Source organism: Cavia porcellus, unplaced genomic scaffold (assembly GCF_034190915.1).
Source record: "Cavia porcellus strain 051 isolate PalLab524CR breed Dunkin Hartley unplaced genomic scaffold, mCavPor4.1 scaffold_7, whole genome shotgun sequence".
Taxonomy (NCBI): Eukaryota; Metazoa; Chordata; class Mammalia; order Rodentia; family Caviidae; genus Cavia; species Cavia porcellus.
The window spans coordinates 44,314,872-44,341,677 of NW_026947490.1; the positions used below are offsets into that span (position 1 = coordinate 44,314,872).

At 37.6% G+C, this 26,806-nt stretch overlaps 2 protein-coding genes and 1 pseudogene across 2 annotated transcripts in view; 2 read left to right on the plus strand and 1 right to left on the minus strand.

Moving 5' to 3' along the window:
* Positions 1-517: 517 nt before the first annotated feature.
* LOC100731368 (polycomb complex protein BMI-1-like) lies at positions 518-8,733 on the minus strand (annotated as a pseudogene).
* Positions 1,632-26,806, plus strand: part of LOC100731644 (neuroblastoma breakpoint family member 6-like) — a 34,098-nt gene continuing 8,923 nt past the window's right edge. The window contains exons 1-8 of the mRNA XM_063253464.1: positions 1,632-7,036; positions 8,700-8,912; positions 13,775-13,877; positions 14,648-14,862; positions 21,155-22,149; positions 22,263-22,311; positions 22,926-23,140; positions 24,426-26,647. Coding sequence (XP_063109534.1) covers positions 26,575-26,647 — 73 coding nt within the window. The 5' untranslated portion in view covers positions 1,632-7,036; positions 8,700-8,912; positions 13,775-13,877; ... (3 more) ...; positions 22,926-23,140; positions 24,426-26,574. The remainder of the gene's footprint in view (positions 7,037-8,699; positions 8,913-13,774; positions 13,878-14,647; positions 14,863-21,154; positions 22,150-22,262; positions 22,312-22,925; positions 23,141-24,425; positions 26,648-26,806) is intronic.
* On the plus strand, positions 8,735-24,499 carry LOC134477093 (neuroblastoma breakpoint family member 6-like protein). The gene is made up of 8 exons (XM_063254053.1): positions 8,735-8,912; positions 13,775-13,877; positions 14,648-14,862; positions 21,155-21,206; positions 21,953-22,149; positions 22,263-22,311; positions 22,926-23,140; positions 24,426-24,499. Exons 1-8 carry the CDS (start codon positions 8,735-8,737, stop codon positions 24,497-24,499), a joined length of 1,083 nt encoding a protein of 360 aa, XP_063110123.1.

Genomic DNA, 26,806 nt, shown 5'->3' on the forward strand with positions numbered 1-26,806 from the left:
CACTTTCCTGTATTCCTGTGTTTCAAGTGATGTTCCAAAGCTTCCCCTGGGTGTGTTGGAAATCGTCTCCTATGCCCTTGGCCCCTGGGACTGAAAATAGGTTGCTGAGTGTGGTCCAGTCAGGCCAGCAGGACCTCCTGTGCCACCTTTGGTGTCCCAGGAAACTGGTTGGGCTCCTAACCACTGTAGGTGGTGGGCCAAAGCACTCCCTGGGCTAACTTTGATGTAGCTCACCTTGCGTGCCCTCAGCTCCCCTGATTGAACGAAGGTCCCTGGGCATGGTCTAGTTGGGCCTGTGAAACCTCCTGAGCCTAGTTCAGTGTGTCTGGAAGCTGGGCAGGCACTTAACCGCTGGGAACGATGTTCTTAAACTCTCCCCAGGCCTGTGGCTGTGAGCTGGAACTCACCTCAGGTGGCCTTAGCTCCCCGGGTTGAATACTATCACATCTAGCCCATCTTTTACAGACAAATTTAATATCACAACAAAAGAAAGCAAACTGGAGAATAGTCACATGTATTAGAATCTATAAAGCTGTAATGGTATGAAGATATCTATAAAAATCATGACTTTAAAACTTTTTTCCTTAACAGTCTCAGGAATCAACCAACCAGAGGATGTTGCTGACAACTCATTTACTGATGATTAGTGAGGTCTATTGGCAAAGGAAGACTGGTGGTTGCTACTGGAGCTGTTGCTGGTTTCATTCAATGTATTGGAAATATGAGGACACTGTGGATGAGGATCCTGCACTGGAGTCCTGGCGCTGGGCAGAGAGAAAGAGGTGGAGAGAAAACCTCCTGGTTGGCTGTTGGCCTTGTCACTCTCAGAGTCACTTTGCAGTGCTCCAGATTTTACCAGCCCATATCTCTGGTGATCAATTTTCATTCTCGCTACAAGTAGGTCGAATTCTGTATTTCAAAGGATGTGAGCCATTTCTTCTCCAGGTATAAATGTCCATTAGTGGATAGTGAACCTTTAAAGGTTCCTCTTCATATGTGACATCATGCTGGGAAGTGTTAGATATGTCCATTTTGCCTCTGAGAAACTTTCTTAAGTGTATCACAGTCATAGCTGCTGGGCATTGTAAATATCTTTTATCATTTACTTCCTCCTTAGACTTCTCCTTGTTTTTGTTTACTTTCTGATCCAAACTGTTCTGGTCAGAGAGTTCCATGGATAAGCATACTATCTCATCATCAATTATAATTCTTTTCTCTTCATCTGCAGCTTCTCCTCTGTCTTCATGAGAGCCATTGGCAGCATCAGCTGAAGGATGAACTGCATAAAAGTCCTTTCTTCCCTTGGGATTTTAGCTCAGCATTATAAGCGAGGTGGTGAGTTTGATCCCTGGTTACCCCCCCCAATCCTTTCTTCTCTTCATTTCATTTTTAAAAAGCCCTGAAATTAGTTTTTATGTGGTATCTTGAAGTGTATGATCTGACCTTATATTCAGTAGCAGTCTGGCTTTGTGAACTTGGACATCACAGATAGAATAATACTTGCTGAACTAATGCACAATACTCGTTTTACAGAAGGAATGGAGACTTGCTCTTACAGAGAAGTACCCTCTGCAAAGCATGCACATTAAGTGGTGATTTAGGGGCCTGGGGTCTAGCTTAGTGGTGTAAGTGCCTGCCTGGCAAGTGCAATGTCATGAGTTCAATCCTTGGTACCAAAAAAAAAAAAAAAAAAAAAAAAAAAAAAAAGTGGTTTAGCTCAGTGATTTTGATTCAGTAGTTTGATGCAGTTCTGCTCCATAAAAGGTAGCAGCCAGTGAGAGGGGATCCAAGCGGTTAGAAAAGACAATGAAAGTTGAAAGTTGTTCTGCACAAAATGAATGTGAGCCAATTAGCATGTTTAGGTGAGCTGTAGACACCCCTGCCAATGGGCAAGGAGTGCAGCCAGAGGAACCGGGGCTGCTTGGCTCCGCTCAGGCTGCCTCTGAGCCCCGCCTCCTCCTCTGTGTTCTTTCTGTTTTACAGTTATGGAAAACCGCGTTATTGCCAGCAGAGCAGTATGCAGAAGCGTTTCACCACTGGAAGCTTCCATTTTCTCTACCAGCGTATTTTCTTCCCAGCCCCTCCTTGGAAGCACTGGTCTTTTTACTATCTCGAAACTTTAACTTTTCCAGAATGTTTTATAGCTGGGATCAAATAGTATGAACATATTCAGACTGACTTCTTTTGGCATAATCTATTTCAAGTTCCTCCTTGTGGTTTCCTGGATTGAGAGTTCATTTAATTTTGGATACTGTTATATTATATGACTATACCATAGTTACTTGTGAAAGACATTTTGGTTATTTATTCCAGTGTTTTTTATAGTAGTGAATAAACCGCTGTGGACATGCATGTAAAGTAGGTGTGTGTGTGTGTGTGTGTGTGTGTGTGTGTGTGTGTGTGTATACAAGTCTTCATTTTATTTGGAGAAACATCTAGGAAAATATTTGCTGCCTTGTATGGTTAGACTACATATGGCTTTGTAAAAAACTGTCAAACTACCTCCTACTATGACTGAAGCATTTTGCATTTCCACTGCCATGAATGAGAGTGCCTGTGTTCCACATCGCTGATAGCATTTCAGATGGTCAGCTTTTTAGATTTTAGCTATTCTAATGGAAGTGAACCAATATTTCATTCTTGTTTGAATTTACAGAACTTTTGGTTATATTTTTACATATTTATTTGCTACTGATTTGTTTTTATTTTTGGTGAGGTGCCTAGGTTTTTAAAACATGCTAATTGCTTTTTTACTGTTATATGTTAAGAGTTCTGTGTGTGTCTTGCACATCAATCCTTCACCAAATCTGTATTTTACAAATAGTTTCTGCCAGTATGTGAGCTGTTTTTCCCTTCTTTTAACCATCCCTTTCATTTTGGCCTTTTTTTACAGTTAGATTTTATTGGTACATTTTAGATATACATAATGATCACATTCATCATAGAGAATTTGTACTTGTATGTGATACAACTTTTAACCATGGCTTGCTCAAAGCAGCAATATTGAGCTTTAATGAAGTTCAGCTTACTGATAGTTTTCACTCACACATGGTGCTTTCTTTTATGAATAGCATATCTAAGAAGTCATCATTAAAGATCACAGGTATTATTTTATGTTACCTTTTAAGAATGCCTTAATGTATTTTATGTAGTTTTAAGAAAATACTTGGATCTGGGTACTTTATAAAGGAAAGAGTCCTTTTGTTATAGTTTTGTGTTTATCGTTCGTGGATTTTCAGTGCTGTGCATTGACTCAAGGTCTTACACATGCTAGACAAGCGCTCTACCACCTCGATTAAATCCCTAGCCTAGGACAAGATTTTCTTTTGGCTTACAGTTCTGGAGGTTAAATGGTGACTGCATCTGGTGAGGTTCTGTGTTGTTTCACAACGTGGAAGCTGGTACCTCAGAGTGGGAGCATGGGTAACAGTTCACATGGTGAGAGAAGACAACAACTTGTTCTCCAGGGAGCTGGGCTGGTCCCGCCATCTTTGCACACTGAATTAATCATGGAGGAGGAGCCCCATGATTTCATCATCCTTTAGATTCTTCTCCCAACCTTGCCTCAATACCATTGCATTGAGAACCAATTTTCTAGCATGTGAATATTTGGAGGGCACACTTGCACTGTATCCAAAGCCCAGCAAGGAGTCTTACAGTTTTGTACTTCTTCTGTATATCTTTGGTGTATTTATATCTAGAGTAAATCTACCTAGATTTGTTTATACTTTGTATGCAGATGTCCAGTTGTTCCATCTCCACTTGTTAAGAAATTGTCCTTTCTCTATGAAATTGTACCTTTGGTGAAGATCACTTGACTTCTTTACGTAGGCCTGTTTCTAGGGTCTGCATGCTTCTCCACTGATCTTTTTCTCTTATTTTTCTTTCTTCACCAGTTCTATCTTGTATTCCATACTGTAGCTTTACAGTAAGTCCTAAAGTTGGAAGTGTCAGTCCTCTGGGGAATTTTCAAATCTTTGCCATGAGAATGCGGTTGAGTTCCTAGAAGTAAAAAGTACAAAAAAATGGGTATTCTGTAACTCTTATCCCCGAGGAGTTTTAAATTCTCAGGTAAAGCCCCTCAGCTACCACTAGTTTGACAATTGACACTTAAGTGTTCCTATCAGTTGTTTGATCTGAGTAGTTTCTGGTTTTTTTTTTTTTTTTTTTTGCGTACTGGCAGTGATCAAACTCATGTCCTCACACTTGCCAGGCAGGGGCTGTACTCCTGAGTTGCATCCCTGGCCCTCCTAGTAGTTTCTGTTCTTGGTCTGCTGTAACAGAATAAATGGAAAATTTATTCTGTCTTTTTTGTTTTTGGGGTGATGGTCCTCCCATCGACCAATTCTTTGACTAATTAATAGATTTTTTTTAAACTTTTTTTTTTTAAATTGGTACTGGGGATTGAACTCATGATCACCTGCTTGCAAGGCAGGTGCTTATGCGGCTGAGCTAAATCCCCAGCCCCTAATTAAGAAATTTTTAAAAAAATTGTGAGAAGTGGTAGCTTTTCAGATAGCTGCATGTCCAGTACAAAAGTAAAATGTCCTGTAAAAATTGTACATGACAAGATCACCAATCATAGATGTATAATTCAATGATTTTACTTGGTTGGTAGAACTGTGTAACCATCCTTTGCCTTTCCTTTTAGAATACTATTGTCACCTCTCCACATTCTCTTAAGTCTCTTTGCTGGCATTGTCTTCATTCCTGCTCACCATGAATGTGTTTGAGTAAAGCAAACATTTGCAAAACTCTTATTAAGTTTAAATTCCTACTAGATTAGGGTTTTATGCAGTGGATGATTCTGTTTATTTTTCAGAGAACTAATGGAAAGATTTTATTCTAAGGACATAGTTTGGGAGACCTTAAGACTAGTGGCTATTTCTTGCTGTCCTTGATTTGGCCTCTCTTTGATGGTGACCTATAAATCTTGTGCGGTGAGCTCAAAGGAAGAAGGTGGTAGAAAAAATCTTTGATTAGAAAGAGATAATTAATTTGTAGGGAGTGTTCTTTAGAGTTAATAATTTTACCATTTGTATTTTTTCACAAATTTTGTTGGATTAAAGAGGCATTAAGTGAGTGCAATGCTTTTCATCTCTCTTTTAGGGCCTGAAAAGTCTCTTAGTCTTTCTGTGTCTCACTTTCTTCCTTGCTAAGCTAAAGGTCAGACTGTATCTCTGAGGGCCCTCCCTGATTACTTTTGCTGAATCCTTCAGTGGTATGAGGTGTGCTTTTAGGTTTTATGGGGGACTCTACCTAAAAACTGATTTGATCTGCACTCTATGTGTCTCTTACAGGAGCCCGAGCTGCATCGAGTTCCTGAGAAACCATTGCTGAAGGAGGAGATGGAAGAAAAGATGTCAGCGGGTTTGGAGGTTGAGGGTAACTCAGAATGGGCAACGTCCTGGTGAGGCAAGTGGCAACTGAAGAGGTTAGAGTAAGAATGTTGTATTCAGAAGTTTCAGGAGAAGCCTAAGAGTGCCTCATCCTCCATCCCTTGCAGAAGCAGCCTGAGCTGAGCAGCACTGAGTGGGAGGGAAATGTATTCCAGAGTGGATTTGTTCACCTGCTCAGTGAGCTCCTCTCAGGGAGGATTTAAGACAGGTTTATATTGCCTGCAAGCTCCAACTTCACATGAAGGATGATATGACCATGAGGCTCTGCCCTGGGTCCCAGGGCATAAAATTGGAAGCTGCCCTCACAGTTGACATCCATAAAGTGATATGGACTCAGAGGGAATAAACTCAGAGGGAATAAACAAGACTTACAGATGTTGAAAACCACTATTTGTGTGCTCAGCAGTTCTGTTCTAATTTAAGGAGCTCAAGGGTAGTAGAACTTGTTCTTCATAACTAGCAACTTATGCCTTCTTTGTCTACTTTCAGTTGAGAAAAGTTTGAATGAAGCCAGCATTTCTCACATGTTTGCTAAATAGCTTAGTTATCTTACCCTTTGTAAAAAAAAAAACCTGGGGGTTTAAATATAAGTCATATTTCAGTGGAGAAACAAGAGTCATGAAGGAAACCACAGAAACAGTTTCAATAAAATGTGGTCATCGCCCTCAACCGAGGAAGTACGGAATGTGGGTGGGCAGGTCAAAGATGGTGTTCCTAAAGCAGGGCGTGGTGGCGTACACCTGTAATCCTCGGACTGGGGAGGCTGAGGCAGGCGGATATTTGTGAGTTTGAGACCAGCCTGGGCGACAAAGTGAGTGCACCGACAGCCTAAGCTGCATAGTGAGATCTTGTCTCAAAAAAAAAAAAAAAAAAAAAAAAAAAAAAAAAAAAAAGATGGTGTTCCTCTTGACAAGGTGACCCAACAGAGAAGACCCTGAGGACAGTCACAGTTTTCTGTAGTGCTCAATGATGGAAGGAATGTGATAAGGTTTGCATGGTTTCTGGAGACTGTTTCCTTTTGGGAGAATGAGAGCATCTCTGACAGGATGCTTGGGTAGAAATACAATTGTAAAAATCAGAGGTTATATACTTCTTTGTGTTCTTTGACTGGATGCTTCTGAGAGCCCTTCAGTGTTTGGCCTTTAGTTGGAAACTGTGAATACAGAGACACATAAAACACTATTTCAGCATTCATGGAGCTCTGAGTCTCAGCAACCAGTGACTCATGAGAGTGACTGAAACTCATTCGAGAAAGTAACCAGCATTGTGTGGGAATACACCAATGTTTGTGTTGATTTTATTGTTCTTTCTTTTTTCCAACAGCCAGAAGACCTGTATTGGGATTTCTGATCTGTCAGAATAATACTAGCTAGTAGCTGGGTGTGATGGTGCATGCCTGTAATCCCAGAATTCAGGAAGCTGAACCAAGAGGATCACTTGGAGTTCAAGGACAGCCTGGGATACATAGTGAGTTCAAGGACAGCCTGAATTACAGAGTGAGACCCTCTCAATAAAAGTAATATCTGTTGGTGAGGTCGAAGTGGGGCGAAAGCAGTATATACAGCCAAGATCTGAAAACTAAACTGATGACATCGGTAATTCCTTGCTATTTTCTAGACAGCAGGAGAGATGAAGAGGTAAGTTTAAATGACTTATAAGTTCATCACTGACAAATTTATCATGAAATTCTCTGCTCTCTGATATATGCTTTCCAAACTTCACTACTTTCTTTTCTTTTATAAAAGTAAACTAAATACTAGCCATATTCTCAGACATGCAGTGGTTGTTATTTTATCCTCAAATTTCCGATTGAACTGGATGGAAAGGATTAAAGAATATTTTATGCTTGTAGTAGAAATGTAGAAAGAATGGTGTTGCTAAAATCCTGACTTTATGACATTCAAGTGGTTGATAAACAACTTTTACTCTCCTCCAAAGAGAATAAGCTAACAACCTCACTCTGCATTTCTTTTTACCCTATTCAATAAAAGTTTCTATGAAGATAAAGAATTTGGATTTTAAGTTAATGAAGCTTTTTTTGCTATGTCTCTGTTTAAAACATTGTGGTAAGCATGCTAGGGAGATGCAGGGAAAGATTATGCCAATTTTTACTGAAAGGACCTTACCGTGTTTGTTCCACATTCATTAAGGGTTCTCAGCAGGTGAGAACATCAATAGCAAAACCTGTTTTGGTGAATATATGGGTAAACTGAATGAAAACAAAAATACATCATATTCACACATATTTTTCGAGAAGTTTTTGCTCATCCTCAAGTTTGTATGCAATAAACTGTTGCTAACACTCTGACAGCTAGTAAAAAGTTCTTGTGAGGCTAAAATAAAATCTGTAACATATACAATCTGCAGTGGTTAGTCACATAGAAAGCAAAAAACATTTTAAAAGACTCATAAAAACACTATTCTAACCCTTCTTGATATTAAGAGGTAGTGATGTCAAATTTAACTTGGGTGTAATGAAAGGCCTAGTTATCCCAGGGAGAAAAAAACAAGACAACTTAAGAATGGAAAGTAGCAAGAATGATATTGAGAATATTAAACATTTAAAATACAAACATTTTATTCTGTTAGTATTATATGTTGTTTTTTCTTGTGTAATTTTAATAATTCAGAAATAATGGGCAAATATTCAAAGAAGAACATCATGATAGTTTTGTATTTTTATATTCACATGATTTTACAATTTTCACTTAGAAAACACCTTAAGATCCGCTTTAATAACAAGGAAATGGTGAAGTGACTTCTACACAGCACCAAGGAAAACATGACATGTTTGGAAATGATTTCTGCTTTGATGATTCTATGCATACATAGGAATGAACACTGTGAAATACACATTGGTATTCAGGGAAAGAGGTAGTTGTTGGCCCAAGAAGACACAATTATTAAGAATTTGGAATGAGTGAGAATTTGTCACCAGTGATGAGTTTTGGGAAAAGACCCAATAGCTTTGTATATCTGCATGACTTTGGCTGGTGGAATCATGGGGTTCCTGACATTCTGTGACCTAACAATGTTCTGTTTCCATGGTTGCAACTGCCAACATTTACCTGCTTCATTTGACCCTCCATATTTTTTCTGTTGGAGTCTGCGCTACAAGCAGTGTATTCAGCTCTTGTTTTTGATACTTTTTTTTAAGGTTAAGGATTCTTAAGTGTTGTGGGTTTTGATCAGCTTGACAGTAAGTTAATAAGTATAGCTGTTGTCATCCCTCAGTCCTCATCCAATCTATTTGATTTCGTTTGGTTTTAACCTATCATGTGTTTGTGGTCGTCTTCACAGTCTGTGGCTCTACCTTTTCCACCACATACGTCATCATGGGGATACGCACCGGCCCTTCTTGTCATTTAAAGGACAAAGTGAGTGTTTCAGAAACTGAACAGAAATTACGAGTGCAGCTGGAGGAAAGTAAGGAGAACTTTTACAAACTCAAAGAACGTTTTCTTCTGTCTGAAGCTACTGTCTATGCCATGGCTAATGAGCTTCAAAAGCATGGTAAGTTCTATGGTTTATGATCCCCAAAGTGATGAGTATTTTTTTTTTTTTTTTACTGTGTTAAAGAAACTTTTCTCTAAACTTGATTTTTCTCCCTCTTTTGAAAAGGGGTTTAAAATTTTAAATAAAACCATGTCAAAATGCATGCCAAGACCAAGTGGACATGTCCAGATAAATGTGATTACAGAACATACCTTTTTGATGTGTTTGTCTAACAGATATCCTTACAATAATACAACTTCCAGTGTTCCTTTGTATAATTAATGTCTTTACTGCCTTTGTATAACTAGTCTAATGGTCTTGTAATGTAACTTAAAGTGCAGCAGAACATTTCTCCTCTGTATAACCCACACTTTGTATAACTGATAGCCTTATGATGTAACTTGAAATGTTTAAATTCTCTTAGCAATCCATAATGTCCACTCAATCTATCAACCATATGCACTGAATTTCCCGGCATACTTTTCCTTTAAAAGTCCTAAAGCCCTGACTCTGGCTTTTTAGGAAAGATCCTAGTCTGAAGCCCAGTGATGTAATAAAGTGTCTCCTAATCCTCCTCTGTGCTGTTTCTTCCCATGTTTGATCTATTTTCCGTAGTACTTTCATCAAAATAAAGCTCACTTCAGTGTGCTCGTAGAAAAGTAGATGTTAGTTTTCTGCCTTCTAGTTAATGATGATGGAAGAACTGAGGCTCAAAGCATTGACCAAATTTTCTCTCTCCTTAAATTTTTTTTTAATTTTTGAGACAGGATATCTCTATGTAGCCCAGGCTGATGTCAAATTCATAGAGATCCTCCTGCCTCAACTGGGACTATAGACATTTAACACCACAGATTTCTCTTAATTAATAGTGATATGTATGTAAGGCTAAGGTTATTATTTCATAGTGAAGTGTACAATGAGAGTAGGGTTAAATATGTTACTGATTCCTGATCCAAATATGGAATTATCTGTTTCTCTCAAGATCAGGTATGGCCATTGTTATTAGATCCTTTCTCTGTCCTGTGAAAACCTGCAGATATATAATATCATTGTTGTCCTAAAGGTCTAGGACCAATGGTATCTCATTTAATTCAAGCTTCTGTTGGCTTCTTATTGGCAAAATTGTGTTGATTGTGCTGGGGAAACACGCTGATAGTGCTCTTCTATTTTAATGGGCATTTTGCTCCTACCTGAAACTACAGCAGCCATAACTGTCACCATGGAGACCAGGGACTGCCCTGCTGAAGAAGCCGTGAGTCCAAGGTTACAAGCTTTCCCTATAAGTCCAAGAGAAGGTATTTCTGGGATAGTAAAGAACCTGTAGTGCCCCCTCTATTTATAGTGAGCCAGTGAACCTTGAGGTACACAGGAAGGCCAGCAGGCCAAAGTATACTACTAGGGTTCGAGCGATGAAACATGAGGCCAAAGGGAGACTAGGAGAAGCTCATTAAGTCACAGTGAGTCCCAACCTGTGTGCAGGGCAGCCTCCCCTCCTGCACAGAGCCAGGCAGCAGGAGCCCACTGGGCAGGGCAGTGAGAGGGACTGTGTCCACTGAAGGAGTCAGGGGACACGGCCTTGTGTGCAACAGCAGGAGCAGAAGCAATCTTGCCATTTCTGATCCTGAATTTGCCTCATTTATCAAATAACCTCAGATTCGATGGTAGTGTGTTCATTTCAGCTGAAAGGGACACACATTTTTATTTTATGTAAAAAACAATTTAAAAACAAAATGGGAGAATACAATAGTTAATATATTGCTTATTGTTATCTTCAAAGTAGTTACTCAGAGTATAAAATACAGGCATAAAATATTCTCCAAATGATATTAGCACAAACTTTTCTTTACAATTAAGAGAAACTGCTAATACAGCTATCTTGTATTTTCCCCCTTCCTTCCTTGCCTTTTCTACTACCCTATTTCTTTTTCCTTTGGAACAATTTCTTTCCATTTTACAATATCTATTGTACATTTTGGATCTTATTTACTATTTCTGTTTCTCATGCCACGGACATGATACAATATTACACATGAGTCTGATTTTTTTCACTAAGGAGTATGGTCTCAAATTGCATCCGTTGCCTGCCTGGCAAGTGTGCAGTCTTGAGTTAGATCCCTGGTGCCAAAAAAAATTACATCCATTTACCTATAGAAGTCTCCAGTTTTTCTTTCTTTATGACTGAGTAGTACCCCATTGTATAAAAAGATCATGTCTTTTTTTTACCCATTCCTCAGTTGATGGGCATTTGGGTTGTTTCCAAGATTTAATATTACAAATTGTGCTTATATAAACATAAATGCATATGTATCTCTGTGGTATGATGTTTTAAATTCATCCAGAAGTGAAATAGCTGGGTTGAATGGGACCTCTAATCCTAGTTTTTTGGGGAACCTCCATACTGACTTCCAAAGTGGTTGTGTAGAGGCTATTTTAATGGACAGAAAATTTAAAAACTTGTATGTTTAATACTGAACATATTTCTAACACTGTTCAAAGATGAAACTAAAAGATGCAGCCTGTTCCTATGGTTAGAAAGCTACAAACTTAAGGAGCCTTGTCACTCTGGGTGCCATTTTCAAGATAAGTATAGCTCAGCCACAAAGAAATGTTTCTCTTAATTTCAAGTCCCAGAGAGTTATCACTGCAAAGGCGTCTCTGCCTGGCCTCAAACAATGATGGATTCTTTCTCTATGTTGCACAATAGTAACCTCATATATTTTTTATTTCTGCAAGAGTGAATTCTACCTAGCAACTAATGACAAATACATATGTAACCAGTCAAGCATATTATGTTGTCTATCTTTTGTACGTCCTTTGGAAACATATATAAATGACTGGAAAACTCAGGTCGGGACTGATGATTTGGAACTGAGATTCCCATCAGCGCCCTAGAGTAGCAAATCTGCCTTTTAAAGTTTCTGGTGCCGTGTCTCTATTTTTTCTGGTCTTGAATTCCACATCAGTCACATAAGTCTACAATCCCAATAACAGTGGAGAAGAGTTCCTTTTCCCCCACAGCACCTCCAGCAATTGTTATTGGTTGATTTCTTGATTATAGCCATTGTTTTTGGAGTGAGATGAAATATTAGTGTTGTTTTAATTTGCATTTCTTGAATGACCAGCGATGTTGAACATTTTTTATTATATTTATTTGTTCTTTGTATTTCTTCAGCTGAGAAGTATATATTCATCTCAGATGCTCCTTTTGGGCTGGGTCTTTGAATTTTTGGGGATTTGACTTTTTTCAATTCTTTTTTATTTTAAAGAGGGAAAAACAAAACAGGAAACGAAAGAGACAAATGAACAACAATAGCAAAAATCTCAAAACAATAACAATATAGGCTTTCAAAACAAGGTGGTAGGAACTTAACAAAGGTTGTTATTTTGCATAGTTATTTTCAAAGGAGTTGCTCAGATTACCAGATATAGACATTCAAAATTGATCTAGTCCTATGAATGTTAACTGTTTTGTTCCAACAACTAATAGAATTAGTACAATCATTTTAGCTATCTTAAGTGTATATATACAAATTTATATCTTTTTTTCTTTTTCCTTCCATTTTTCTCCTTTTATGTATTCTAGTTATTTTTCCCCTTTGAGCAATTTCTTACTTTTTCACAATATTTACTGAAGATTTTGGGTCTTATTTAGTCTTTCACTTTCTTACACAATGGGGACAATATTGTATTTACACATGTGAGTCTGATTTATTTCACTTACGAATATGGTCTCAAGTCTCATCCATTTACCTATAAAAGGACCTCAATGTGATCCTTCTTAATAGCTGAGTAGTACTGCACTGTATAAAAATACCACATCATTTTTATCCTTTCCTCAGTTGATGGGCTTCATTTCTTTATATGTTATAGATATAAATCTTTTGTCTGAGAGACAACAAGTTATAGTTTTTCCCACTCTGTGGATTGTCTTTTCACTTTGTCAGTGATTTCTTTTGTGAAAAAGCTTTTTAATAAGATAAGATCCTAGTTGAAAAAGATAAAAATCAAAGCATGTTAAGTAGCCAAGAGATCAGTTTTGAGAAATGGCCACTTGTATTTCATTAACATCTTTACTTATAATCGGGATATTATTGCAACTAAAGAGTTTGAAGATGACAAAGAAGAAAGACATCCCACAAGTCTCTTTAAGAGATGACAGTGTGTCAAGCATGGGACCACTGCACCCATCTCCATGGCTCTAATCCAGGTTTCCTGTTTTCTCCTCCCCTCAGATTTCTCAGCTATTCATATAGTCTATGCTTGCACCTACCTCATGCACATGAATCTCATCTAACAAAACACCTACAACAATGCCTGTCTCAGAGTAAACACTAAGAGTGATATTTCTCTTTATCCTAACCTGACACAAAATTTGTTATGGCTGGTCATGTACTCTCAGGTCCTTATGCTGTTATGCTTTGTGCTATTCACAAATGTTTCCAGATAAGACTTAAAAAAAAATCCCTGAGAAACTTGTTTCTTACTGTAATCCAAACACAAAAATATTTTCAGCCCTAAAGTAGAATTAAGGTCATCACTTTTTCCAGTCCAGCTGTTTGAATTTAGGGGCAGGAGGCTTGGCAATTGTAGTTTTCCTTGATTCAGATTTAGACATTATGGATGTGACTTCTGACTCTGCATATACCAGATAATCATGTCAATGTATGTAGCTTTAAGGGTTTACATTTATTATCTCTGAAATGGAGGCCATGAAATGCTGTCTGCTTGAGAGACTGGACAATAAACATATAGACATGGCTGCACAAACCCATGTACTGCGATGTCACTTGTCTTACGTTGAGTGCACCCTCCTCTCCTGCAGTAGCGCTACAGTTACACATGCAGTTGTCCACTAATGCAGATGCATCTGTCTCTCTCAGGCTGTCAAAAGTTCAAAGACATTATTGAGTCTGTTCTGGGCGAGGAGCTAAATTACCTGGAAGGAAGTCTGGCCGAGAAGGGGAAGCTGGTCCCAAATTTGAGGTAAGTGGCTCTGTGCACTGGAGGTAGGGTGGAACATGTGTGAATGCCTAAGTGTTCCAGCTCAGGTGTGGGAACCAAGAGGTAGCCTGGTCCATGGGAGGGGCAGAAAACCACATAGAAGGTACATGCTTGACAAAGACCTGTGGTACCTTTAGGGAACAAAATACTTGGTAGAGGAGGCAATAAAATTTGATAAAGATTCTCATTTGTACTTCTTAAATTGTATTGAGCTTACTTTAAGTACTATAAAATTAAAGTGAACAATTATGGGACATTTGATGTGTTCCTTACCTTTGGTAGTGTGCAATTGCTACCTCATTTATAATATTTCTGATTTTTCTGTTGACTAGTGAGGACTTCTCACCTTTCATTCACAAAGGGATCTTCCTGAGCCTGTCAAGCTGTTTCTTTTATTTTCTCCAATTAGTCTCAGCTCCAACTGGACACATTTTTATTGCTTCACAGCACAAATGTACTATGTCTCTACTGACATAGAGATTCTACAGCCAATGAAGGGGGCTCTCTAGGAGACTGAGGGAGATGCCTGGTTTTGGTTGGAGCAGAGTAGATGAGGAGAATGCTGAGGAACTCTTATAGGAATACTTTCTGACAAGAGGACTTGTCTTTATCTTTATTTTCCTTTGCAATAGGCAGGTCACCAAACCTGCATCCTCCTTTGGGGTTTCTTGAAGATAAATCTGTGTCATAAATCTGTGTCTTCATAAATCTGTGTCAATGTCCATATAATATTTTCCATCTATTTCATCTAGGGAATACAGTTTCCAAATTCAAGACCAAGACCAGAAGCTGTCCGTATTTCAGCAGAAATTACAGCAGGGGATAGATGCCTCATATCTCCTGTGTAAACATCTCACGGATCACCTCCCCTGGGATGACCTTAATAATAATCAGGGCCACAAGTTCCATGAGCTGTTGGCTGAGGGTTGCAGGCTGGCAGAGGACCTTGTGCGAATTCTTAGTCCAGGTATGGCATCCACAAACCTCGATTACCCTGAGGAAGTCCAAGGTCTTCAACTCACAGTACATTTTGTCACAGAGTGACTTTTTTTTAAAAATTAGGTACATATGTCATATTTTCTGCCTAGGAAAAATCAAGGCTTCCTATTTATAACACTGGAGATAAATGCTCACAATGAATTTCCTGGAGTCCAGCTAAGTCCTTTCTTTCTAACAGATGTGATCTTTGGTTAAATTGCCAACATCCATGTAGAGTGAAAGCAGGAAAAGGAGATGTGGAAGAGGAAACTTGTTAGGGAAGAAAAATATTCTGGAATAAGAAAGAGAGTTTCTCAGCCTGCAACTTAACCACTTTCTTTACCTAATTATGTGTGATTGGTCATTGTTATTTCTTTTGAGGTTTGGTCTTCTGATCTTAAAAAAAATGGATGATACGGTCTTTACAGGTACCTTACTTGGTAATGGAATATTTGTGAATTCACTTAAAGAAGATGATCACCTTCAAGTTTTGATTTTCTTAGGTATTCAATACAGTATCACCTGATGAGAGGAGTGTTGCTTTATAACTGAGCACTTCCCAGAAATTCTCAGGGCAGGGCCTAGGCTGATTGATTACCTTTATCGTGACTACTGAGCCAGCAGTCATGAATTGTTATTAACAAAAGAACACAATTTACATTAGGATGCACTCTAGTTTAAATTACATGAGTTCTGGAAGATGGATAATGTCAGAGATCCTCCTTGGCCGTGCCTGAAAAGCCTGCTGTACTTCTCTATCTTGCTTTCTTTCACCCAATCCTTAAGGAATCATGTCTTTGTGTAACATCAGTGATGTGTTCTGCCTAAATTTTCTCACACTATGTGGCTTATTCTTTAATCATTTTAGCAACACTTCAACTGAGCCAAGGTCAAATTAGCAATGTCTAACTAAATTATTCTTTCACCATGGGTTCATTGCTTTCTATAGATCTGAGTTGCATCCAATATCATATCTTATATTATGATAGTTTTTAACAATACATTGTTTTTGCTGTTTTATACTTAAAAATTCTATTAGTAGATGTTTGTAGTTCATGCAATACACAGTCATCTTGGGGAGTGGTCACATAAAAATTGGTTTTTTAAAAATCCTCTTCCCCTTCCCTCCATCTACTTTCTTCCTCTTCCAATTCCCCTATTCCATTTTTGGATTCTTGTTGATATTTTTACATTAATTTTACTGTGACTCTTGATATACACAATGACCACATTCACTTTAGGGATTTTTGTGCCTGTACATAATACATCTTGCTTCTTCGTTTTTCCCTCTTCCCTTCTCCTCTTTTCAAGCCTCTTTCCCTCCTTATTTATAAAAGCTTTGTTTCCATTTTTCTTTTCTTTTTTTTTTAAAATTTTATTTAAAAGGAAAAAGAGAAAAACACAAAACAAAACTAAGCGGTGTAAGGGTACAAGTAATACAGAACTACAAAAAAAAAAACATTAAGAAATCACCAGTTAATAGATTACATATTATCATCTTAGAAATAGTTGCTCAAATCACAGTATCAAAGAATACAAAGTGGACATTCACACAGTGAGACTGCAAACAGTTGTGTTCAATGATCCAACCAAAAACATTAAGATGGTCAGCTATTTAACACCCCTAAACACACTTGCTGTTGTATCCTTTAGAGCTCTTTTTTTCCCTCTCTTTTTTACAACAAAATTTACACATTTTGGGTTTTATTACTCCTTAATTCTTATTACTTTTTTTGGGGGGGAGAGAATAAAGTCAAATATGGCAAAACAAAGCTGTCAGTCAAAACCAAGGATAGACATAGCACATGATGTAACACAGAGTACAAGGTTATCAACAATGGTTATCAACGATGTCTCTTGTTTCCTTAAAAAGAATTGTCTATCTCATTGGATATTATAAAGTTGAACAAAACAGTAGAGAACAAGACCAATAAAACTTAAGCATTGTAAACATTACAGGACTTCCAAAGGAGACAATAGTCAAACCAGAATGGGCATCTTAGTGAATCTTATTGCCTTCAAAGTAGTTGCCTATACCCTCAAACTTGATACTATCATACAGAATGGAACAGAGTCTAATCAGTCAAAACAAGATTATGGGAGTACTACAGGACTTCAAAACAAGTTAATAGGAAATCAAAAAAAGTTACTATTATATATCCTGCTAATTTTAAAAATTTTTCCCCTTAATTAAAACAAACATAAGAAATAACTATATAATTTTTTTAAAGAGTAAGGGAGAGATTGAGATAAAAAAGGACATAACAATATAACAATAGAGGTCAAAGCATGACTGTTTCAGCAACTTAGTGCTTCACCACCAAATAACCCGACTTAATAGTAGTTACCATAGTGTCTGTCTTTTACCTTGAAATATTTGAATATAACTTCATATACTATAGCTTCAAATATTTCCATATCAAGAAGCCCAGAATAAAGCCTTTCCAATTAATAAGTGAAAACTTTATAAGCCTTCAAGGCCACATAAGGGGAATCATGATTACCACATATTTTTATATATTTGAATCATTATTTACATTAGGGAAACTATTTGGTATTCACACATGCGAGATTGATTTATTTCACTTATGAGTATGGTCTCAAGCTGTGCCCATTTGTTGATAAATATCTTAATGTGATCCTTCTTTATAGCTGAATAATACTCCATTGTATAGAAATACCACAACTTTTTTATCCATTCCTCAGTTGATGGACACTTGGTTTGTTTCCAAAAGATCTGGCAATTACAAATTGTGCTGCTGTAAACATAGGTGCACATATATCACTGTGGTATGATGCTTTCAGTTCTTCTGGGAATATACCTAGAAGTGGAATAGCTGGAATAAATGGGACTTCCAATCCCAGCTTTTTGAGACATCTCCAGACTGACCTCCACAAAGGCTGCAACCAGTCTACACTCCCACCAACAGTGTAGGAGAGTTCCTTTTTCCCCACAGCCTCTCCAGCATTTGTTGTTGTTGGTTTTCTTGATCCTGGCCATTCTCTCAGGATTGAGATGGAATCTCAGTGTGGTTTTAATTTGCATTTCTCTAATGACCAATGATGATGAACATTTTTTCATGTATTTATTTGCCATTTGCATTTCTTCATCTGAGAAGTGCGTATTCATCTCAGATGCCCATTTTTGTCAACAATAGTGACTGTCCAAATACTTTTTTCCTATTAATTTTATCACTGGAGATATTACTATCATGGTTCCTCAAATCCCAACCACCATCCTTTTCTCTTCTGAATTGTCTTGTCTCTTTTAAGCTATCTTCTCCTGGTAGAATTTAAATACTTCTCGATTGTGTCTAGCATTGATTCTAAAGGCATATCATGAATTTTGACACTTTTCTTTCTTTTTTATTTACTTAATTACTTTTTTGAGACAGGGTCTCACGATGTAGTTCAGGTAGGCCTTAAACTCACTATGGAGTTCAGGCTGGCCTTAAACTAAGAGTGAGTCTCCTGCTTTGGCCTCCTGAGTACTGAGATGGTGTGCCACTGTGCCCACTGAGCCCTGACATTTTCAGCTGTTGAATGCAAAGTATTCTCTGAGGATCACCAAAGTTCCTTTTTTTCCTTTAAGGCTCTATAGAGTCTTAGAAAAAGCTCTATAGAAGTTTTTCCCTTTAAGGCTCCATAGAGTCTGTCAGTTTAGTCTCACTGAATAATCTCTGCTCCATGAGTAAGAAGCAGAATGTCTAATGGAACACACAGTCAAGCTTACTAAAGTTTTTCTAAAGCAATGAATTATTTCAAATGATTATTAGATTTAATGTAAAACCCTTAGTGATATTAACTGAACAGATTATGGAGAACTGGATAGTTACTAAGAAAACAAGCTATCTTATATTTTTAGTAGGAAGTAGTAGACTTCCTATGGTGTTCTTTTTTTTATTTAAGAAGAAAAAGAGAAAAAACAAAACAAAACAAAGCGGTGTAAGGGTACAAGTAACACAGAACTACAAAAAAAAAAAAAAAACCACTAAGAAATCACCAGTTAATAGATTACACATTATCATCTTAGAGATAGTTGCTCAAGTTACTGTATCAAAGCATAGAAAGTGGACATTAAAACAGCAAGGCTGCAAACAGTTGTGTTCAATGATCCAACCAAAAACATTAATATGGTCATCTATTTAACACCCTTAAACACACTTGCAGTTGTATACTTTAGAGCACTTTTTTTCCCTCTCTTTTTTACAACACAATTTACACATTTTGGGTTTTATTACTCCTTAGTTCTTATTACTTTTTTGGGGGGGAGAGAATAAAGTCAAATATGGCAAAACAAAGCTGTCAGTCAAAACCAAGGATAAACATAGCACATGATGTAAAAACGGAGTACAAGGTTATCAACAATGGTTAGCATAATGCCTCTTGCTTCCTTGAAAAGAATTGTCTATCTCATTAGGTATTATAAAATTGAACGAAACAGTAGAGAACAAGACCAATAAAACCTAAACCTTGTAAACATTACAGCACTTCCAAAGAAGATAATAGTCAAACCAGAATGGGCATCATAGTGAATCTTATTGCCTTCAAAATAGTTGTCTATACCCTCAAACTTGATACTATCATACAGAACGGAACAGAGTCTAATCAGTCAAAACAAAATAGTGGGAGTATTACAGGACTTCAAATCAAGTTAATAGACCACCTCCAAGAACATGAAACCTTTACATTTTCATCGCCTACATCTGGGATTCACAGGAGGCGAGGACTCAGAAGCTGCACTCTGACACCCACCACCTGCATCAGTGGCAAAGGATCCTGTGCCTGAGGGAGCACCTAGGGTTTTCTCCTGTGGAAGCATTTCTATATTTCTTCTCAGTCTAATCTCAGTATTTACTAATATCTGAAAAATATAAATAAAGTGCTTGATAGATCAAGGTAATCAAGGGGTCTGAAGCATATAGTTAGGAAAATTTCCTATGATTTCAAGGAAAAACTGTGATAAATATTCTTTCAAGAATGAGGAATTGTGTTGATGTTTTATTCCTTTTGCTCTTCCTCTTTGGTCATTTTTATCTGCATAAATGATGTTTCTATACTTGCCCATGTTTTTTTCAGATATCAAGTCTTTGGTTTTTGTTTTCTTTTACACTAATGGAGTTCAAACTCAGGGCCTCTTGCTGCTAGGCAGGTATTGTACCACTGTCTAATAACGCAAATCCTGTTCATTTTTTGGTTTCATTTTCTTTTTTTTTTTGCATCTTACACTTGGAATACCCTGTCCCCATTTCTTCAAGGCCCTAAGAGCTATCTCTAGTCTATAACAAGTTCATCTAGGCATTCTGTGTTACTGTGATGGTTGCTGCATTCATAACACTTCCTTTCAGTTCTCTTTGTCTCCCTATCTGGCTATTGTCTACTTCTCTCATTGTAGCTATTAGCATAATAATAATACTGTTTTTAATTTCTTGCTATGATAACTCAAAATGTCTGCTTAGTGTTTCTCTAATATCTATCCTTTTTACCATGAGAAGTCTTCAAATTTTTTTCTTGGAACCCACAAGATTAAGTACTTTTCTCATTGTAGCTATTAGCATAATAATAATACTGTTTTTAATTTCTTGCTATGATAACTCAAAATGTCTGCTTAGTCTTTCTCTAATATCTATCCTTTTTACCATGAGAAGTCTTCAAATTTTTTTCTTGGAACCCACAAGATTAAGTGGATGCCACCAATTGAAATAAATCTAACATTTAAGGAGCTTTCCTGTTTTTCTCAGGTGGGTTTAAGCTGTGTTTTCTGAACATTGCAGCTAACTTGCCATAGACTATATCTCCTTGACTTTTTAAAATTTTTGCCTGCTCTAGTGTCTTAGTTTCTTGTGGTACTTCTGATTAATGTCCGTGTCTGTAGTTCTTTCAGTTTTATTAATGTGTTAGGGCATTAGAGTGCTGTTGAGTGTGAGTATGTTTGGAAAGAGACAAAGCATTGCACAGTACTATAACTTATACTCTGGATTTAGTGAGCCTATGCCTGGGCCTGTCATGTATTGTAAAGGCTTCCCAGTATTCCAACTATCTTTCCAATGTGTGTGCACCTTTCTGTATTATGATTGGACCCTCAGTAATGTGCTTGGGAGAGTGTTGTGCTATTTTCAACAGACTTCTCACCTGGTTCATCCAGAGAAATGGAATCCTCATGCTCATGGAACAGATTCCACATAGGTATCCTGGTTGTGTGTTTTAGGAGATGATTATTTTTATAACACTTGACTTGCATATACTCAATGGCTGAGTGAATATTTCCGATTTTTTTACAGAAAACCAGGACAATGAAGACAATGAAAAAGAACAGGAATCTCTGGCTCTCAGGTAATAATTATTGAAGTGCTGCATTAGGGTGAGTAATGTATGTCCAGTGTCATGACTAATTAAGAAAAGCTAAAGGTCAGCTGTAACCGTAGATTTTATGAGCAGAAGTTAACAAAAATGCTGGTGTGATTACATACCTTTGATTAATGAAGAAATAACCTCTTTGTACAAGGCATCCATTTTCCTTTAGATATACATCTGTACACCTAAATACAACCAATCTGATTATTAGTATTTAACCATACAGAATGTATTCTTCTCTGTTCATGGATCAATTGAGGATAAGATGCATGACTGGTTCTGTATGGGTGACCTTATCTTGTTGGCAGGGACTTCTTACCAATGAACATAACAAGATAAAAGACACTAATTGTGTCACTATATATACAGGAAGTATCTGGAATACACAGACATCTAATATTCTACAGTACCCTAGAAGCACTGAGTGTTTTGCTGTATGAAAACAACACAGATTAAAGAAATGGTGGAGCTTCTAGTTTGGTTTTACGTGTCTGGTTGTGGGATACAGAGAGCCTTAGGACTCCTTCCCTATCAGTTCATTTTTTAGTCAGTGCACTGGCCATGCCTGCCTGTCTCCCTCCTTCAAGGCAGGTGGACTCTGTTCTCCTCCTAGAAGGATAAACTTCTCTATGTTTGAAGTTAGCATGCCTGCTGTTGTGTGACCACTCACTTATACCTCTGTCAGGACCACCAAGATATCTTGTATTCAACTTTTCTTGCTTTAGTGATATTCTTTATGTCACCAGCCTGAGCACAGAGGGAATCAATGAGGAAAAAGTAGCAGAAATCCTGCCAGACTCATTAGGTGAAGGCCCTGAGACATCCAGCCATCACTATGATTTAACTGACATCCATGAGCCTTTCTGCACTGCAACTGCACTGTCAGATGCACATGAAGTCAGATCATCTCTGGATGCAGCTCGTGAGTTCTCCTTATAGAGAAAACTGAATATATATACTACCAAATTTTCTGAGAACTGAATGAGAGGTTCAATGTGGTATAATATGACTGCTCCCTTCTAACTTTATTTGCAGAAAATGTTCAAGATTGTAAGGATGAAGCCCCACTGCTAAATATGTCCAGGTAATTTACATTGCAAGATTTCTAATGCTAACTAAGATCCTATTAAGGAAGACCTTTAGGAAATGCAATCTGCTGAGTGTATCTAAAGAAACCTCAAAGCGTGTGTTGCATTTGATGTCAGCCAAAAGGCAGAGAAGTGATGTCAAAGTATATGTTGATGTGGCTCACAATGCTTGATTTTATGATATTTAATGTTACATCTTACTAGTATCTTAGATGACCTAAAATAGAATTCAGATGAACTGTGCATGCTCATGAATTGCAAAATTTTTGTTATATGATGTTCATTAACTTTATGATCAAAATCAGAGAGAGATGCATGTGTGGTCTTTGCAGTTTGGTTTTATAGTTTCTCTTCATAGTTTTCTCTTAGCCGGAAATATAAATAGATCAAGAAAAATTCAGGAATATGTAAGTACTATGTATACAATGGCTCAGGAATTCACTTGCTTTTGTATGTAACTATTCAAAAATATTTATGCACTGTTTATTCCGCATGTGGCAACCTATTTGAAGGAATCTGTTGGATGAATGCAAAGAAATCTTTCCCAAAGCCCTTATCAGTTACCTTCACCCCATTTACACTGTTCTTGTTTCCTTTCTACCTCCCCTAGGAAAGATTTTGTCATAATTCAGGATCATGCCAAGAAGCTGACCCAGTTACGTGAGCAGCTAGGCAAAGGGAGAGATGCCTCTTTGTCCCTTGAGCACCATCTGGAGTTTCTTCTCACCCACGATGACCCTGAGGACTATCAGGGTCAAGGCTACATACAACAACTGGCTCAGGGGTGCAAGATGGCTGCGAATCTTGTCCTGATGCTCAGTGAAGGTGAGGGGAACACATACCCTGATTAAAATGAGCTGAGTCAGGGAGATAAGCATTTCTTGAAGAGGAAGGGAACCAAGAAACGGAGATAAATTTCTCTGTCTTTACCTTCAAAGAGAGAGGGGAGTGACAAGGGAGTGACAGGGAATGTAAAAGGAACTAATATGTATCAAATATAAGTGCCAAACACACACAAAGATGCAAACCTTATGTCCTCCAAATATGTGCATAAAGGGATGAGGATCAAGAGATGGGGAAGGGGAGGAATGGTGTGACAGGGATGAGTAGTGGAATGGGTACAAGTGCACAAGGAATGTAAGCATTATGTGCCACACAGCTACTAATGAAAAATATGATTTAAAGTTCCAGGCTCACAGACCACTCCACATTCCATAAGTTACATTTTCCCAGGTGTAGCTATTCACATCTCTTTCGGGCTGTGACAATAGCAGGACTACCTGGATAGAAGAGAAGAGAGACATCTTGGGGTGTAGGCAATATTAAAGGACAGGATACCATTTGCTGGAAGAAAAGTCTTTGACAAATCAAGAGAGCTTCAAGCCTCTGAACCTGGTGCTGTCTTTACTATATGTGTGGGTGGGGTTTGAGCTATTTGAAAATTTCTGTTTCTTTGTTCAGTGGTAACTTGCAAGACAGCTGTCACAGTGAATGTGGGGATATTTACTAGTGTACTTTTAAAAACAATGAAGCCCTGTGTGTGGGGTGAATTAGGATTGTGACATGGAGGAACTTGATGTTGGGAACTTGCTGCACAGTAAAATACTTTCTCCACAGAGTATGTTCCTGGAGAAGACTATAGAAGCCGGCTTGGCACTACATGGGCTGCTGAGAAGGGCATAGAGGGTTGTGTCTGGGCTTTCTGGTATCTTTTTAAAGAAGGAAGTTGGCTCAAGAGAGCCATAAAGGGACAGATTCTGTGTCTGGGCTCCAGGCTTGTCACAAAAGGGAGGATACAGTTTAAGTCTATAGGGAACTTGTTTGTATTTGTATCTGATCACCTAAGAAACAAAAGCATTTTTAACTTTTCCCACTTTTTGACAGAATAAATATCCTGTCAAATTAATTCCTCAAATCAAGGTTAATTTTTTAAGTGATCATAATGACAAACCAGATGAATTATTTAAAGACAGCATAGGACCATTCAGCATACTTCTCGTAGTATATCCTAAAGTCACACTTAAGTATTTTTGTCACTATGCCCATAGCGACATAGGCATGGGTGGTCCGGTAGTGCTCCATTTGTGATTGTGTGTTTCTGAACTTGCAGGAAATAATGAACGAGGAAATAATGAAAAAGAAGAAACAGAGCTTCTTTCTAAAATGGATGATCAGGATGAGTAAGATATACAGGGTCACTGAGGCACCAAGAGGAATATGAATCACATTCATGATGCAAAGGGGAATGTAAACTTCTGTTTTTAGCAGTTTCATTCCACCAATCCACCTTGCCAATGTCCTTTTTGCAAATTTCTATATTTTTCTTATGAAGAGGAGTTGGTTTGAGTAAACCTCAGAGGTTTCTTGTTATCCTAGATCACTCCTGTCCTCTTGTGTATGGTCATATTTACATTACCTTCAGGTGATTGTCAGAAATTTTAGTCTGAAAGGCAACTAGGGGAGAGCCAGTTCCAAGCCTCTCTGTGAGTTAGTGGCATTTGCAGACTGTGAAGGGATAGAACCTGGCCCCACAAGGAGGAGATCCCTGCCTGGAAGTCATATCATTTTCAATGTTTTGTTGGGTTTTTAATCTTCTTTTTTTTTGTTTATGTAACTCTAATTGCATTAACAACTATTTAAAAGATAAAAAGACGTGTTATGGAAGCCACTATGTATTTACTACTGGCTTGTTTTGGTGTTCTTTATTGCCTTCATTGTTTTGTTTTTATTGTCTCTATTGTATCCTGTTCTGTTCAATTTTTAATATGTCCATAGGTGGTGTCTGTAACTATTTTGAAGACAACAAAGGCACTGTGGTAATTATTGTTAATTTCATGAGGTTTGGAAGTCCTATATCATTTATGATGGTTTATTTTGATTGATTTTGTTTTATTTTTCTTTGTTTTATACTCTTTAAAATAAAAAACTTAAAAAAAAAGAAAGGCAATTGGGAGAGTATACAATACAATTCACATACTATGCATATATTTACAAATAGACACAACAGTTAATATTCATAGGATTGGATCAAATTTTGCATGTTTGTGTCTGGTGAACTCTGAGGAACCCTTGAAGATCACTATGTAAAATAACAACCTTAGTTATGTTCCTACCACTTTCTTTTGAAGGTCTATATTGTCATTGTTTTGAGGTCTTTGCTATTGCTATTTATTTGTCTTTTTTGTTTCTCTCTCTCTTTTTTGTTTTTTTTTTGGTACTGAGGATTGAACTTGTGACCTTGCACTTGCCAGGCAGGAACTTATGCCACTGAACTAAATCTCCAGCTGTTTCTTGTTTTTCTAGTGATTTGTTTTATTTTCCCCTACATCATAGGTGTACATGTAGAGGTTTATACATGCCTAGAACTTCTCCTAAACAAACTATGAGAATTGATTGTATTATGCGTGATAGAACAGTTACTTTGAAGAAAAAGAGACATTATGGTATCCATTGCTGATTTCCTGTTATCATGCTGTGAAATCCAGTAATGCTTTTATTCTTTGTTCAAAGTGGTTTTATTCTGCTTTGTATTACTTAAATTCAACATACATGAAGGAATGGACAGCTATTTTGAAGATAAAAAGAGACATTACAGTAACCATTATTAACTTTCCTATTGTCTGGTTTTGAATGCGTGTAATACTTTCATTATTCTATTTTGATCAGCTTTATACTATTTTGTTTTGTGTGAATTTATTGTGTATGAAGATACCGACAACTATTTAGAAGAAAACAAGAGACATTGTAATAGCTAATGTTGATCTCCTGTTGTCTTGCTTTGAAATCCTGTATCACTTAACATTGTTTTCTTGTGATCTGCTTTGTTTTGTTTTGTTTTACCCTCTTTAAAATAAAAAAGATATATGCATATATATTTGTATGGTATCACAACTTTCAAAGACAAAGAAAGCATAAGAAGTATGGGAATGTACAGGTCTCCAGGAGTTACCTTGACTGTTTGACATTCAAAACACTGATGCACTGTTGCCAAAAGTGTGCCAGATTTATGTTTTGAAAGTTTTAACATGATATTCTCAGAGAAATTTCTCCCAGTGGTCTATTGACCTGTCAGTCATTGAGCTCTAATTACATATATTCACTCTTTATTTTACTTTAGGGATTTAAATTTTCTAATTGGAGTTCAGGCCCGAGACTTGACTAAATTAAGGCAGAAGTTGGAGGAAGGACGCGATACTGCCTCCACGCTCCATCAGAATCTGAACAGTCTCTTTGCTGCTGATGACCAACACAGATGCCATATGCGGAGTCTCAGACACAAAGTTGCTGAGGGGTGCAAGCTGGCCAAATGCCTTGCCCACAAACTGAGCCCAGGTGAGGTGGACACAAGTCCTGGTTAACCCTGTCCTAACGCCAGGTGCCAACTTCCTAGGAGACACTGTTACACCATCATTCTTTATATCTGTTCTTCTCCTATCTGCCTTTTAGCAGTTTCATTCCCTCTTGGAGTCTTGGCAGGAAGGAACTAAGCAC

Coding starts and splice junctions, on each gene's coding strand:
- LOC134477093 (XM_063254053.1), top strand. CDS start 8,735: ATGGGGATACGCACCGGCCCTTCTTGTCATTTAAAGGACAAAGTGAGT. Junction 21,207..21,952: donor CAGGAATCTCTGGCTCTCAG/GTAATAATTATT, acceptor TTCTTGCTTTAG/TGATATTCTTTATGTCACCA. Junction 22,150..22,262: donor ATCATCTCTGGATGCAGCTC/GTGAGTTCTCCT, acceptor CTTTATTTGCAG/AAAATGTTCAAGATTGTAAG.